At 33.0% G+C, this 17,187-nt stretch overlaps 2 protein-coding genes and 1 pseudogene across 3 annotated transcripts; 2 read left to right on the top strand and 1 right to left on the bottom strand.

Moving 5' to 3' along the window:
* Positions 1 to 896: 896 nt before the first annotated feature.
* Positions 897 to 5,019, top strand: LOC131633889 (methylmalonate-semialdehyde dehydrogenase [acylating], mitochondrial-like). Of its 2 annotated transcripts, none has more exons than XM_058904563.1 (16): positions 897 to 1,033; positions 1,313 to 1,384; positions 1,493 to 1,654; positions 1,755 to 1,833; positions 1,950 to 2,104; positions 2,212 to 2,275; positions 2,627 to 2,706; positions 2,931 to 2,996; positions 3,214 to 3,264; positions 3,367 to 3,518; positions 3,595 to 3,685; positions 3,846 to 3,926; positions 4,069 to 4,146; positions 4,254 to 4,289; positions 4,459 to 4,672; positions 4,773 to 5,019. In XM_058904563.1, exons 1-16 carry the CDS (start codon positions 995 to 997, stop codon positions 4,883 to 4,885), a joined length of 1,533 nt encoding a protein of 510 aa, XP_058760546.1. In that variant the 5' UTR covers positions 897 to 994; the 3' UTR covers positions 4,886 to 5,019. The 2 variants fall into 2 exon arrangements, with proteins under 2 accessions (XP_058760546.1, XP_058760547.1); XM_058904564.1 differs by having other exon boundaries at positions 1,020 to 1,088.
* Positions 5,020 to 6,015: 996 nt separating this feature from the next.
* LOC131633890 (anthocyanidin 3-O-glucosyltransferase 7-like) lies at positions 6,016 to 7,885 on the bottom strand. Its single transcript, XM_058904565.1, has one exon. It carries the CDS (start codon positions 7,782 to 7,784, stop codon positions 6,414 to 6,416), a length of 1,371 nt encoding a protein of 456 aa, XP_058760548.1. The 5' UTR covers positions 7,785 to 7,885; the 3' UTR covers positions 6,016 to 6,413.
* Positions 7,886 to 13,976: 6,091 nt separating this feature from the next.
* LOC131633882 (anthocyanidin 3-O-glucosyltransferase 7-like) lies at positions 13,977 to 15,388 on the top strand (annotated as a pseudogene).
* The last annotated feature ends 1,799 nt before the right edge of the window (positions 15,389 to 17,187 follow it).

The raw sequence follows: 17,187 nt of genomic DNA on the forward strand, positions 1-17,187 counted from the left end.
TCAGTCACTTTGGCTCTATTCTCTATTGAAGGAGCTTCAATGTGAAGTTCAAAGACCAATGAAGCTAATGATTCACAACAAGCCTGCAATAAGCTTGACAAAGAATCCAATTTCTTATGGAAGGAACAAACACATTGAGATTTGGTTCCATTTTATCAGAGAACAAGTAATGAAAGGCATGATAGAGGTCATGTATTGTACTACTCAAAATCAACTTGCAGATGAATTCGCCAAAAGCTTTGAAGATTGTAAGCTTTGAGTATCTAAGAGATCAACTAGGACTAGTAGTTATTTAGAATTATGGGGGATGTTGTATTAATTATAAAATGATTGTTTAGTGGAGTTAGTTAGTTAATGGTTAAGAAGTTTGTTACTTAACACTCAAGCTATCTATATATAGCCTTTGTCCATTCCTTCAATATCAATTTTCATATAGTGTGTATATGATATAACTTGCATTAAAAGTTTCTCACCTTTGCTCAAACTTCTTATTTTCTACTTTCTGTCTTTCCTTCAATATTGTTTTTTTTATCGAAAATTTCAAAATTTTCAATAAAAATTCATAAAAGTTAAGATTTTTTATCGAAAATTTCAAATAAAAATTCAACCGAAGTTAAATTTTTTTTTTTTTTGAAAATTTTATAAAAGATAATATAATCAATTTACCCAATATTTGAGGTGCCAAATATAAACTGAGTTGCTAGGTTAAATTCTCATGATTTTTTACTAAGGAATAAAAAGTTAAACAAGAACATGTAGGACTAGTCCAATAATCCAATTTAAATATAATCCAATTCCAATTGCACATTCCCCAAAAAAGAAAATAACTTTTCTAAAACATTTTATTGTTAAATACATGGAAAGTTAATACATATAAATTATAATTATTAAAAAGTATTATAAAAGCTTCTTTTATTTAAATATGGATGATTAACAATAATTGATTTGAATATCTAATCAATTTTGATGCTTTTGCAGTGAACACACATTAATCATGGCAACTTCTCATTTTTCAACTCAACCTAATTCCCTGGTAACCTCAACCTTTCTCTTCATTGATGATTATGCTTTCAATTTTGCCCCTTTTGGTAAAGATGGCTATAGAATTTTCAAAATTTATGCATTTTTGTGTTTGTTTCAATTTGTTTTAATCTTGCTCATTGGACTAATTAGGAAGAATATGCAAAATTGTAATGAACATGAAAAAAATTGTATCTTTTTGGTTTATTTGTTATACAGTGAGAGAAAAGAGGATTTTATGGCTTTTTGTTTATATTGCATCTCTCATGTTTGTTGAAATGTATTGAATCAGAGGGTTCCAAATCTCATTGGGGGCAAGTTTGTTGAGTCAAAATCATTGGCTTTCATAGATGTTATAAACCCTGTAAGTATTTTTTTGTTTAATATTGAGCTTATACTCGAGTTTTTAGTTTTCCATTGTGAGAAAGGCAAGCTTCTAATATTGATATTGTTTGATTGTTTGATATAATAGGCAACGCAAGACGTTGTTTCGCAAGTTCCATTGACTACAAATGAAGAGTTTAAAGCTGCAGTGGCTGCAGCAAAGAAGGCATTTCCTTCATGGCGTAACACTCCGATCACGAAGCGTCAACGTGTTATGTTGAAGTTCCAGGAGCTTATACGCAGAGATATGGTTAGTTAGCGCTTTACAGTTTTCTGTGGCTTTGACACCATAGGACGGATTTTATTTACTTTTTAAAATGCTATCAGTAACTAACTTGTAAGTGTTTCAGGATAAACTTGCCATCAGTGTGACTACCGAACAAGGAAAGACTTTAAAGGACGCACAAGGAGATGTATTCCGTGGATTAGGTGGGTCTTTTCAAATATGTTGCTTGAGAATTGAGAAGTTATTGTGGTGAGAAAAAGATTGAGTTCATGATTTTTTCTGATGGAATTCTCGGCTTATTTTGATTTGTGTCATGTAGAGGTGGTGGAACATGCTTGTGGGATGGCTACACTACAGATGGGAGAGTATGTTTCCAATGTGGCAAATGGAATTGATACTTTCAGTGTTAAAGAACCAATTGGTGTTTGTGCCGGTATCTGTCCTTTTAACTTTCCTGCGATGATTCCCCTCTGGGTAAGCTAACTTATACTTTTGCGATTTTTCATTTTGCTGTGAAATTTCCGTTATCAAAAAAAGACATTGTAACAATTTCCAAATGTATATTGATCATTATTATGCAGATGTTCCCAGTGGCGGTTACCTGTGGCAATACCTTCATTCTGAAACCATCAGAGAAAGATCCAGGTGATTTTTTTTGTTCTTATTTCAGTAGTTTATCCTGGATTTATCTCCCTGGCATGGACTTCGACACCGACTCGTCACTGACACTTATGATTGTGTTCAACTTATTCATTTTTTCAAATTATTACTGGTGTCGACGTGACAGTGTCGGCGTCGTGTCCGGTGTCCGTGACTGTGTCTATGCCTCATAGGTGATGGTACATGCAGCATGCTCCTATGATCATGAAACTTTTATATGGCAAAAGTTACAAGTATAGAGTCTTCTGTCAGATTTCATGATTCATATTATTTGTTTCTTACAGCTTACGATAGGGAAAATTGGTGGTCATATTATAACTTTTTGCATTTTTTCAGGTGCTTCTATGCTTCTTGCACAATTAGCAATGGAGGCTGGTTTGCCTGAGGGTGTCTTAAATATAGTTCATGGAGCCCATGTATGCCATAAACTTTTTTAATTAAACTTTTTACCTTCTCCTTTTTCGTGTGAACTTTTCAAGTAAAGAAACTCAATGGCTCATTTTGGCATTTGCTAATTTCATTAAGTATTTGAGTTTTAAATCAGGGATTTGCACATAACTTTACACCGTCAATTGTGATGCCTCAACGCCGTTTGCTGTTTTTTGTTTATTGATGTTTGTGATAATCCAATTGGTGACAGGATACTGTGAATGCTATCTGTGATCATGATGACATCAAAGCTATATCTTTCGTTGGTTCAAATGTTGTAAGTCATCTAATGTTTTTTCTCTCTCAAATTTTATTGCTTCTACGTGCTTCTTTTTCTTTCACACGCGATGATAAACTAAATTATTAAGTCGCTTTACAATTTGTTGCACTGACATAGGAAGAACGATAAATGCAAGTGATTTAAATCCTCTTTCTTTCAAATGGAAGTAATGCATTACATATCTTTATTTGATTTTCTTATTTTTGTATTTGAGGCTGGAATGCACATATATGCAAGAGCAGCAGCTAAAGGGAAGCGTGTTCAGGTGGATGCACTTAGTCTTAGTTTTCTCCTTTCCATAGTGAAATTGTTTCTCTCTACTCATAACAATGACAAAGTTGCGCAGCTAACAAAATTTGTTTTGCAGTCTAATATGGGGGCCAAAAATCATGCCATTGTCATGCCAGATGCAAGTGTTGATGCCACCATAAATGCTTTAATTGCTGCGGGTTTTGGTGCTGCTGGACAAAGGTGCATGGCTTTAAGCACGGTTGTTTTTGTCGGTGGCTCAAAACCATGGTATGATACTCTATTAATTTTTTTATAGAATTGGCTATGTTCGTTCTCATCCTTATGTAATTTACGGTTTGTCCAGGGAAAGTATACTCGTAGAGCGTGCCAAAGCTCTTAAAGTAAATGCTGGAACTGAACCTGATGCAGACCTTGGTCCAGTCATTAGCATACAGGTTTTGTATATATGGTTCTTATTTTACTTTTTCTATGTTGTGAACTTGACTCAAATTTAATATCAAATCTTCGGAATATTGTTTAAGAATTACTGTCATGGGCATTCAGTGCATCAAATTCTTGTGTACATGTTTTTAAATATTCTCGCTAACTGTACAGGCAAAGGAGCGAATACACAAATTAATTCAATCTGGATTTGAAAGTGGGGCCAGACTATTGCTTGATGGAAGAAGTATAGTGGTAGCTTTTATATTCTCTACCATTTTTACCATATCGTATTTTATACTACTTATTCACAAATTTCTGTACTATTGCTTGTATTTGATCATATTTTAACTGATATTTACATCTCAGTTATTTTCGTTACATGCATGTCTTTTAGGTTCCCGGATATGAATCCGGCAATTTTATTGGCCCAACCATCTTAGCCGATGTCACTTCCGACATGGAGTGCTACAAGGTATTTTTTCATTAATCTCCTATCCATAGGTGATAACTTAAGTATACCAATGAATAAAAGGATTTGAAGTTTCGACTTAAATTTGACTATCTTTCATTCCGGTGTAGGAGGAGATTTTTGGCCCTGTTCTTCTTCTCACGGAGGTGCGTTTTATTTGCTTCATCCTTAAAACCTCTAACTTGGAATAGTTTTATTTGTCATTTTTCGGTCATGTCACATGTGTTAGAAACTCATTTATTAGAATTTTCATTTACCTCAAAAGTCGACAAAACAATGTTATTCTGATAGATTTGTTTCTCTTTTTCACTTCAGGCTGATAGCTTGGATGAGGCCATAAAGTTTGTTAATGAAAACAAGTATGGAAATGGTGCTACTATATTCACTAGATCCGGTGTAGCTGCTAGGAAATTTCAGACCGAAATCGAGGCAGGCCAAGTGGGCATCAATGTTCCTATTCCTGTTCCTTTGCCATTTTTCTCCTTTACCGGAAACAAAGCATCATTTGCAGGCGATCTCAATTTCTATGGTATCACAAATCTAGCTCTTCCTTTTTCACTTATACTGTTATGCTATTTTTCACGAACTTAGTTTTGGATTTGATGCTATTTTTTGTTGCATGATTACAGGCAAGGCAGGGGTTAACTTTTATACACAAATCAAAACAATAACTCAGAACTGGAAGGAATCGGTTAACGAGGACAAGATTAACATGGCAATGCCAACTTCTCAAAAATCTTAAGAGTGACTAAATGTATGTTGGTTATGAAATCCTTGTACTCTTATACGTTATGTCACAATTAATTATCTTATACATTCTCAACTTCTGGTTTCTGTTAAATTATTGTGTTAATAATAAATACACTTTGTTATGAAGTTTTGTAATATCTTATGTTTCAACTGGATTTGAGTTTGAGTATTATGTCAAGAACTGGTGTAAGTACTCAGTCATTCTTTGAAGCAATAGCTAATGAACTTTCAACTTTAAAGCTGAAACATTCTAGAACAAAAACAACTACAAAATGTAATGATCCCAGTCCATAGTCCCAGACTTTGTGCTTAAGGAACTGTAGACTTGGGCTGGGATAATCATATTGGACCCATAAGAGGAGCAGCCCATGGCCAAAGCGGCCCAAAGGGAATTGCAGAAGTGCCGGTCAACGCGCTCTTGGGTCACTCGATTAGGGCCTGGGTTGCCTGGCCTGAACTTATGCCCATGACTAGATATGACAAATGGGCATGTCTTCCCTGTTTAGTCCCGCCCTGCAAAAGCTTGCAAAATAAAAATAGAGCAGGACAGGGCGGGCTTGCGGACACTTCACCTTTAAAGTCTAAAACCTTGACCTGCCCCACAAAAAATGCGGGCAAAACGCATGCCTGGGGGACCAGACCCGTGTTGCCACCCCTACCTATGACCCATATATCTTATCAGCACGTGACATATGAGGTGTCTAGGAGAAGTAGGTTTGGGTCACAACAGCAAAAGAGGAAACCACCCCTTTAATAATTGAGGAGAACCGATCTTCCCCGTACTCCCACGTACTCGGGAAGTTAGGGAAAAGCTCTTTCTATCCAATTGTCCAGCCAAGAAGTTTGTCTATAAAGATCCCAACCTCTAGGGTTGAAAGGGATGGGATAATCTCACAGATTTAGTATGAGAAATCCCTCTTGCAATCACACATGTGAGCAGGGTCACCATCCTCATTTTATTTCACAAGTATAACTGTAGAACAACAAATGTGATGTCAGGTCTTAATATTGTCTTTTGTATAAAGAGGGTTCATGCAGTAGTCACCTTTATTTTTATCTAGATAAATGTTTGGTTCCATAGGCACACTCATGGACTATTTTTATCTATTTCAAGTCCTAAAAAACACTGAAATTTCCAATAACTTTTAACTTGAAATGGAGTGACATCATGTTTTGAGTGGTTACAATAATACACAAGGGAAAATCATTGACTTAAATGGTTAGCTTAACACTAACTCATATAACAAACTTTTCTAACCGACCAACCGACAATCCTAACTAACTTATAAAAGCAAATTAAAAAGAACCAATAACAGAAACTCACTAAGATAGGCTGAAATGAACAGCTTCATAATTCTCTTAGCTAAATAAGCATTAGAAGGAACAAACATGCAACTGGTTACAATCTCGCAAGGGACACATCTTATTCTGAGTTCGATCTAAAATCTCACAATTATATATATGTAAGTTTCTGATGATTATTAACACTGTCTCCGGACATATAAGCGGTGACTCATAAATTATGAACTGGAAACTATTTCCACCAAAGTGTTGAAATCCTGCACTGCTTTACCATTTGGTCCAGCTGCATCTAGCACTGTCTGTTTCACCTTTTGAGCCTTCTTTCTCATTTTCTTTCCCTCTTCCTTCACAAGAATCAGCTTCAAACTCTTCAACAATCCGTTTTTAGTAAACACTCCACCTTCAATCTTCACACCAATCTCCCATATATCCTCCACCATTCTTCCTGTCATTCCATGATCTCCGAAATATGGCCTACATATCATAGGCACCCCATTTGAAATACTTTCAAAAACTGAATTACATCCGCAGTGTGTCACAAACACTCCCACAGAATCATGTCCCAAAACTTCAGTTTGAGGCACCCAAGGAACAATCTTCCCAATATCTCTAGTCCTCTCAAGAAATCCTTGTGGCAAAACTCCCTTCAAATGATCCTTAAGTGACCAAAGAAATGGAAATCCACTTTCTTCCAATGCTTCTGCCAATGCAACAAGCTCATGTGGAGGTGGTGTCACTGTAGTTCCAAAGCTAACATAAACTACTGATTTACCCTTCTGTTTGTCCAACCATGATAAACAACCAGTTTCATCATTCTCAGAAGGTGGCAAAGGCGGTAGAGGAATTGAAAGAGTGAGAAAACCAACATAAAGCATATTCTGCAACTTTGATCTCATATCCTCAACAAACAAAGGTGGATCCAACTCCTCAAAGAAATTCATAACCACTGCTTTAGCTTTCGGCAACACCTCACCATATGAAGCAAGTGTTTTCGAGAATAGTGTCTCGTCTTCACCACCGTTGATTATATCATCAGGCAAATCTTCAACTCTCATCTTAGATAAACCTGGAAGAAAATCCAAAGATCTATCTTTCGCATTGTTTTCAGCACATTTTCGACGTATAAAATGAGTGTAGAAATGCGCAGATAGAGAGCATGATAAAGGAGGCCAAACGGGAATCCACGGAACATTGAGTTTCTGAGCTACAAAAAGAGAAGGAACAACAAAAGCATCAGCAATGATGCATGTAACATTCACTTCTGTATCAGCAACTGCTAAATCTAGTCCATTTTGGAGATTCTGATGACCAGTTTGAAGAAAAAGGTTCACTTTTTCAACTGGGTGGGAACCAAGTACATGACCCTCTGGAACACCATCATGAATAGTATAAAATTTGATGTTATTAGGGATGTTTGGTTTTGTAAAAAGTGGTTTGTTAGATTGTTGTGTGCCAATGAATGAGAAAAATGTGTTTGGTGAAGCATGTGCTAGTTTGAGGACAAGGTTTAGGAGTGGAACAGGATGGCTACCAAAGGGAAAAACATAAACTGCAACATGTTTGTTCTTCTCAGATGATGAGATTGTCATGATGTTGGTTAGGAAACTGAGAGTGGAGAATTGAATCTAAAATAGGCTTGTTTTTGTTGGTGTAGTAATTGCCTCAACCTCTGCTAGGACATATATATGGTATAAGGTAGTTATTGACTGAGGAAGTAATAGTTGTTGTGGATTGGTGAGTGAAAATGTGCAACCGCCACTAAAATGAAAAATTTTGATAGTAATTTTCTACCTAACTTTGGTGTGGTTGTTGTCACGTGGAGTTCTAGCTCCTCTCTTCACTAGCTAAATTACTTATTTGTTTTGTCATCATGTTTTATTTTGTTGTATTTCACATCTTTTAAATCATTGTTTGAAAATATTATTGAAAAATATATTGCACCCTACAAATATATATTACCTTTTGATTTTAATTTTGATAATTTTTTCTATTTGGTTTTAATTCTTACAATTAATTTTAGAATGAAGACTTATTTTGGTCTCACACAAATAACCAAAATTACAATGAAGCTAAATGTTTATTTACATTGACTTATTCGAGATTATATAGTAGCATAAGTTTTGTGAACTTATTTGTTTATCAGAACTTATGAAAATAATTTATGACATTATTATAAGGGTTTTTCGACTTATTTTTACAAGTTCTTCAAGATAACTAAATTTATTTTTGTATTTTAATATAAAGTACAAAATACAATATGAAAAATAATAAATTAATTCGTATTTATTAAAATAGGCCGGTCTGATAAGCTTAAAAGGTTTTTTTTATGGTCTGCGATCCAATCTATTTAACTAAATAGGCTTATAAAAAAGCTTAAATCTTTTCTATTTAAAAAAAATTTGGTCTGACATTGATTTGTATAGGTTAGACCGTAGGCCCCTATTAGTTGGTTTAGTCTATTTCCACCCCTATTGCAAATGATTTAACTTAAAATCAAAATTATAAAAGGCAAGATATTTTGTAATTTCTTCCGTGTGCATATTAAACAAAGCACAAAATATGTGTGTATATTATAAAATTTATTAAACAAATAATTTAAATTTAAATAAAAAATATTTGATTATATTTTAGCGCGGGTCTATATACTAAAAAAATGGAAAAAGAATATGAGAGTGTCGGTTAGTATGAATGAATAAAGTGGTTTCAAAATTATTTAATTTTATTTTTGAAGACTCATTGCTAAGATGAAATAATTAATTATTCAAATCTTCTTTTCTATTTTCTATTTAATATTATTTCAATGTGATTTGATTCGGTGATGATATTGATAATACTTATATCCTATTGTTAACCACTCCTTTATCTATATTCATGCATTTGTTTTTTTTAAAAATTAATTGTACTTTTTAAAACTACTTGATGGTTAATTAATATTACTCTTTAAAGTTATTTATGATTTTTTCTTTTAAAAACTAATTGTACTCTTTAAAGTGGTTTGATGATTAATTAATATTAGAGTGAAATCTTATTTTAGTCCCTCATAAAAATTGTAGAGGTCAGATTAGTCCTGAGAAAGAAAAAGTCCCTATTAAATTTCTTACAAAATTTAACCGAGCCATGTTAGTCCTTCTATTAATATTTTTTTTCAAACCATTTCTTTTTTTACTTTTGAACCGTGACTGGACCACCAGTGAAGACCCATTTTAGTCCCTCAGAAAGAAGAGAGAGTCCAAATTAGTCCCTGAGAAAAAAAGCTCTCTATTTAATCCCTTACAAAATTTAACTAAGCCATGTTAGTCCATCTTTTAATATTTTTTTTAAACGATTTTTTTCGTATTTTTAAACTATGACTGAACTTGACAAGATAGACCTGCTTTCAGAAATTGAGTACGAGTAAGAGGTTGAGTTCCTTTGCACATGGTCTTTAGAGTCTAAGTTTCCACCAGAAGCTGGGTTCCCTAGATGTGAGACATTAAAATCTTATCATTCAGAATTTGAGTCATCATATTCTGATATTTCATAATCTGAGTCTCAAGCTTTTATTCATAAGTTCCTATCAGAGTCAAAGTCCGGTAAATTCCTTGACTAATGTTCCCTCACACTTGAACATATGTTAGTGTACCTAATTGTTCATTAAATACCTTGTTATCATGAAAACCTAAGTGATATGGTATAAACCAATTTTCTTCCAACATACCATATATATTATTTTTGCCATAAGTACTATTTACAAAAGCAAGAAATTATCCTAAATCACCTTAGTAACAAAGCTAAACTTTCTTAAAATATCATTAACAATTAAAATAATAACGACACCTAATACACAAGAATACATAACAACAAAAACCATAGTCACCCACACATAAGCCTGATAATAAACCAAACAAAGAAAAGAACGTCGTGGTATCGCGATGATATATCTACAATCCCTTCATAATTAATTTCAATTCAACAGTCGTAAAATAGGAGTCCAGTCACAATTTTAAAAAAAAAATATCGATTTGAAAAAAATACTAAAAGAGGGACTAACATGACTTGATTAAATTTTGTAAGGGATTAAATATAGACTTTTTTTTTTCTCAGGGACTAATTTGGACTCTTTCTTTTTTGTGAGGGACTAAAATGAGTCTTTATTAGCAGTCCATTTACGGTTCAAAAGTAAGAAAAAAATCGATTTTAAAAAAATATTAGTCGAGGGACTAACATGGCTCGGTTAAATTTTGTAAGGGATTTAATAAGAACTTTTTTTCTCAGGGACTAATCTGACCTCTACAGTTTTTGTGAGGGACTAAAATGGGACTTCACTCTTCTTTTAAATTTGACAGAGCGGAAATCACATGTGGTTAAAAACATTAATTTCAAGAAAAAAATTGGAATTATATTATTGCATTTAGCTTAAATATTTGAATAAGAAGATAGAATTTGTTTGGTAAGAATATCGATTGAATGATAAACTAACTGATAGCTTATAATTTTTTACTGATGACTGATGATTATAGCTTATAGTTAATGACTAATGGCTGACGACTTATAACTAATAAGCTAATTGATATATATGATAAAATTAGCGGTTTTTTTAAGCTGAAAAATTCATTAAAAAAAGATAACAAGATACACAAAGAGAGACTAAACCAAGACCTATTAAGAAGAAAGTTAGTGAATGCAAAGCATCTAGGGAAAAAAGTCGGTTAGATGTTGATGATACAGATGAAGAAGAAGCACAACTAAATTTGAAGGGTTTGAGTGATATTGAGGATGACAATAGTGAAGATGGATTTGAAGAATATTTTAGGGAAGATGATTGTGTTGGAAAGGCATTTGATATTGTTGATGGATCATTTAGAGAACAAAACAAAAGGATACATGACTATGCACATGAACTTTTGAGGGCCAATCCTGGTTCAACAGTTAAAGTTACCAGTCAACCATTCCAAGGTGAAGAAGAAAGCATTGAGAATCCTCAAAGTCAACCGAATCCTCATTTTCATAGAATGTACATCTGTTTTAAGGCATGAAAGGACAATTTTTTTCAAGTGCGGGCCTGTAATAGGTTTGGATGGATGCTTCTTGAAGTGTTACTATGGTGGACAGATTCTTGCTGCAATTGGGAGGGACTCTAGAAGAATTGATGCCTCAAGTGGATCGGAGGTTCTGTGTCAGGTATGACTATATAGGCATTTATATTTCTGTAACTATTTTAATTCACATTCTCATTGTTGGTCTGTACTGGTAGGCATTTGTACAATAATTTTAGGAAGAAATTCCTAGGTGCCGAACTCAAGGAATTAATATGGAAAGCTACTACAACTAGTTATACTAATGCATTTGAAAATGCTATGCTGGAGATGAAGGGTGTTAATGAGACCGCCTTCAAGCATTTGATAAAGCTGCTAGCTAGATATTGGAGCAAGGCTTTCTTCAAGACATATCCTCGTTGTGATGCCTTGGTGAACAACATGTCGGAGGCTTTCAACTCTATGTTTGTGATTTCTAGGGCCAAACCTATCATAACCATGCTTGAAGAAATCAAGGTATATCTCATGCTAAGGTGGGAGTCAAATAGAGAGAAAATTGCCAACTTTGAAGGAGATATTTTGCCCAATATCAAGAAAAAAGCTTGCAAAAGAATCTGGAAGAACAAACTACTGGATTGTGAGCTATTTGTTAAACTCTCGTGTGTTGTGTAATTTAGCAATTGAGTTGTGTGACTGAACTATTCAACTACTTATGCAGGCGTGCATGTGAGTTTAATTATGAGGTGAGGCACATCTCAAATAATGGAGAAAAGTATGTTGTGAATCTGTCCACCAAGATGTGTTCTTGTAGGTTATGGATGCTAACTGGTTTACCTAGTTGTCAAGCTATAATTGCATGAAATCACAACAACTTGATGTTGAAAAATTTGTGCCTGAATGTTATAAAAAATTCGTTTATGAGGCATACTATGCAACTATTATTTTTCCAGTCAATGGAGAAAGTGTGGGAGAAGAAAGATTATGTTGAATTACAACCACCACCTATCAAGAGGCAACTTGGAAGGCCAAAGAAGAAGAGAACTAGAGACCTATCTGAGAGTATCAGGAATGAGTCTCATCTAAAGAGAGTAAACTTTGACATTAAGTGCAGTAAATGCCACATGATGGGGCACAACAAATCAACATGCCAACTGCCACCACCAAGCCAGATTGCTCAACTTGAAACCACTCAACCTGAACCAATTCAACATGGTCCTAGCCAGCCTGGAGCTACACAGCCTGAAGCAACTCAGTCTGAAGCAACTTAAATTAGGCTTTTATGCCCTTATGTATTTTATGTCCTTTTAAGCCTGAACAAAAACCTATCATTTTATGTCATTTTGTTACTTAGTGTCAATGAACACATTATTTGGTCTTAAGCCCTTTTGTAACTTTGTGTCAATGAACACATAATTAGGCTTTCATGCCATTTTGTAATAGTGTCAAAGAACACAAGCTTTTATAATGCAAAGCCTTTTATTTAATCTGTGTGTCAATATTTACATGATTCTACATAAACTGCAACATATAAATGCATTATTTTATAGGCACTAATTTATCTTCATTGTTTCAATTAAGTACCTTATGTAATAATATTGTTTCAATATAACCATCAATCTGCAATGTTACATATCTCTCAATAACACATAACAGAAGACTCAATAACACTCAATAACACTGATAGCTGAATCCAATCATTTCACTCAAGCAACATCAAACTTACATACTTTCAGAACATTGGTTAAAACTCTATTTCAAATGCATGGTTACAAAGACTAAATTAAACCCTAGACTAATAATAGCAAACACTATTACATTTTTCAACAATACTCTTATGCTCAAAACCTCATTCTTCAACTTTGATATCTTCTTCATTTGCCTTTCAATCTTCAAATTCCTTCCATCAACAACTTCATCACTTACCCACTTGAAAAAATTGCATCTCTTCTCCATTTGATTCCAGTAATTCCTACAGCCCTCAAATTTTTCCTAACATTGACACTATTAAGGTCTGTAACCGTACGCATCACACACTCTTCTTGGCACCAACAATCCATCCTTTTGTTTCTTATCACCACAGATCCAAATGACCCACAACTTTGGGTGTTTGATTTTGAGTAGTTACTGGAGTTCATTGACATCTTCACAAAATCGATTTCGTGGAGACTGACGAAAGGACAAGAATGATGAAGGAGATGAATGACGGAAGAGAAGAGCATACAATGCAATATGCTGAGTCACAAATGTTTAAAAAGTCTTGCTGGCATGCCGAATCACCCAACATAACGTTTTCACACTCAAATTAACAAAATGAATCAACATTGGTAACGGAAGTTTTATTAAAGGACTAGGTTGTGGAACTTCATGACTAAATAAGCCTATTTAAGTTTATAATATTAGAGAAATTAAAATTAAATATTTTAGATATTATTACAAGAATCAATTATAATATAAAATAATTTCATAAAAACTAAAATAAAAATAATTGTAAGAATCAAAACCAAATAGAAAAAATAATCAAAATATAATATAAATTTGTAGGGTCCAATATATTTTTCAATAATATTTTCAAACAAATGATTTAAAAGATGTGAAATACAACAAATATACAAAATAAAACATGATGACAAAACAAGTAAGAAATTTAGCTAGTGAAGTAAGGAGCTAGAACTCCACGTGACAACAACCACACCAAAGTTAGGTAGAAAATTACTATCAATACTTTTCATTTTAGTGGCAGTTGCACACTTTCACTCACACTCCACACAACTATTACTTCCTCAATCAATAACTACCTTATACCATATGTATGTCCTAGCAGAGGTTGAGGTTATTACTACACCAACAAAAACAAACCTGTTATAGATTCCATTTTCCACTCTCAGTTTCCTAACCAACATCATGACAATCTCATCATCTGAGAACAACAAACATGTTGCAGTTTATGCTTTTCCCTTTGGTTGCCATGCTGTTCCACTCCTAAACCTTGTCCTCAAACTAGCACATGCTTCACCAAACACACTTTTCTCATTCATTGGCACCCAACAATCTAACAAACCTCTTTTTACAAAACCAAACATCCCTAATAACATCAAATTTTATACTATTGATGATGGTGTTCCAGAGGGTCATGTACTTGGTTCCCACCCAGTTGAAAAAGTGAACCTTTTTCTTCAAACTGGTTATCAGAATCTCCAAAATGGACTAGATTTAGCAGTTGCTGATACGAAAGTGAAAGTTACATGCATCATTGCTGATGCTTTTGTTGTTCCTTCTCTTTTGTTAGCTCAGAAACTCGATGTTCCGTGGATTCCCGTTTGGCCTCCTTTATCATGCTCTCTCTCGGCACATTTCTATACTCATTTCATACGTCGAAAATGTGCTGAAAATAATGCAAAAGATAGATCTTTGGATTTTTTCCAGGTTTATCTAAGATGAGAGTTGAAGATTTGCCTGATGATATAATCAACTGCGGTGAAGACGAGACACTATTCTCGAAAACACTAGCTTCATTTGGTGAGGTGTTGCCGAAAGCGAAAGCAGTGGTTATGAATTTCTTTGAGGAGTTGGATCCATCTTTGTTTGTTGAGGATATGAGATCAAAGTTGCAGAATATGCTTTATGTTGGTTTTCTCACTCTTTCAATTCCTCTACCACCTTTGCCACCTTCTCAGAATGATGAAACTGGTTGTTTGTCATGGTTGGACAAACAGAAGAGTGCATCAGTAGTTTATGTTAGCTTAGGAACTATAGTGACACCACCTCCATATGAGCTTGTTGCATTGGCAGAAGCATTGGAAGAAAGTGGATTTCCATTTCTTTGGTCACTTAAGGATCATTTGAAGGGAGTTTTGCCACAAGGGTTTGTTGAGAGGACTAGTGATATTGGGAAGATTGTTCCTTGGGTGCCTCAAACTGAAGTTTTGGGACATGATTCTGTTGGAGTGTTTGTGACACACTGTGGATGTAATTCAGTTTCTGAAAGTATTTCAAATGGGGTGCCTATGATATGTAGGCCATATTTCGGAGATCATGGAATGACAGGAAGAATGGTAGAGGATATATGGGAGATTGGTGTGAAGATTGAAGGTGGAGTGTTTACTAGAAACGGATTGTTGAAGAGTTTGAAGCTGATTCTTATAAGAAACCATTTTGACTTTTTTGATATTATTCATTGATAACTATTTAAAAGTGAAATTAAAAATAAAAATTAATTTAGTATTTAAAAAATAAAAAATAAAAATAAAATTCAACGTGTAATTCCAGTCACGGTTTAAAAGTATGAAAATAACCGGTTTAAAAGTAAAATCAATTTAAGAAAAATATTAGTAGAAGGACAAATATGATCCAGTTAAATTTTGTAAGGAATTAAGTTGGATCAATTTTTTTAGGAGGGACTAATTTAACTCGTGTAATATTTGTGAGGGACTAAAATGAGTCTTCCCTTTTTTAAAGATAAACCTATTTCTCTTTTTTTTTTATCATGTGAAATTGTATTTTTGTGTGTGGTCTACTCCATCAAGTTCAAATTTATTCGTTTTTGAAGACTCAGACCATTTACAATGGGGGTGTTGAAAAAATTATTCAATAGTTGAATGTCTACAATGGTTTGTTGAATGAGGTGTTTAATGTGATGTGGATTAATTGGTGTTGAAAAGATTCAACATGTTGAATGAGAAAAAAGTGGGGCCACATGCAACACTTTACACAATTTTATTGGTTGTTGTGATTATTTAGATTTTATTTTCTTTTAATCATTTAAAATTAATTATTTCATAGTAAATAAATTTTTTATTTATTTTTATTTTTATCAAAATTCATTATTTTTTTTCCTCTATAAATAGAGACTTGGTTCATTTGATTTGGACTCATAAAAAAAAATTCACTTTTTTCTCTTAATTTTTTTTCTATTATTTATTACTTGCAAGAAAAAAAATTAAGAATAGAAAACTACATCTCTTATTTATTACTTGCAAGAAAAAAAAATTAAGAATAGAAAATTAGAAAAAATAAATAAATTATTAAATTTAAAAAAAAAAGTTTAAATATTAATTATTTTAATTTAATTTTAATTGATAATAGATATTAATATATAATCATAAAAACAAAACTTTAAAAGAAAATAAGAATATGATGTGGGGTAGGGTGTTGAATTTTATTAAACAAAACCATTGTAGTGAAAAAAAATTGAATAGGTGTTGAATTATTAGGTGGAAGAGAGAGAAGATGATGTGGAAGATAAAAAGTGAAAAAGTAGGGTGTTGAATAATGTAACCATTGTACATAGTCTCATTGCTAAGATGAAAATAATGAATTGTTCAACTTTTCTTTTCTATTTTATGTTTAATGTTATTTCAATGTGCTTTGATTCGGTGATGATATTGATAATACTTATATCTTAGTGTTAACTATTTATTTATATTTTTTTAAAATTAATTGTACTTTTTAAAGCTACTTTGATGATTGATTAATATTACTCTTTAAAGTTATTTATGGTTTTTTCTTTTAAAAATTAGTTGTACTCTTTAAAGCGATTTTATGGTTAATTAATATTACACTTTAAAGCAATTTAACAAAGTGGTTGTCTTTTTTTATGGTTAATTAATATCTCTTTAGAATGTACGTCTCTCTCTTTTTTTTTTGAGAGTGAGAAAAATATGTCATATTATATATTTCATCCGTCTCAAAATATAAGAGAAAATAAATAAAAAACACATTTATTAAGAAAAATAAAAAACATAATAATTTGACTAAGATTTTGTTAAAATAAATTGCTTTGAGAGATGTAAAAACAGTTATAATTGGTTGTTGGTTATAAAAAAATGAGAGAGAAGATAAATTAAATGCAATTTATATTTAATTTTACTTTGAAAAAGATGAAATTGATTTTTCTTTTATATTTTGGAACAAGAAAAATGCATTTTTTTCTCTTATAGTATTTTGGAACGGAGGGAGTACTAATTTAAGTTACAAATAA

This window comes from Vicia villosa, unplaced genomic scaffold, assembly GCF_029867415.1.
Source record: "Vicia villosa cultivar HV-30 ecotype Madison, WI unplaced genomic scaffold, Vvil1.0 ctg.001186F_1_1, whole genome shotgun sequence".
NCBI lineage: Eukaryota > Viridiplantae > Streptophyta > Magnoliopsida > Fabales > Fabaceae > Vicia > Vicia villosa.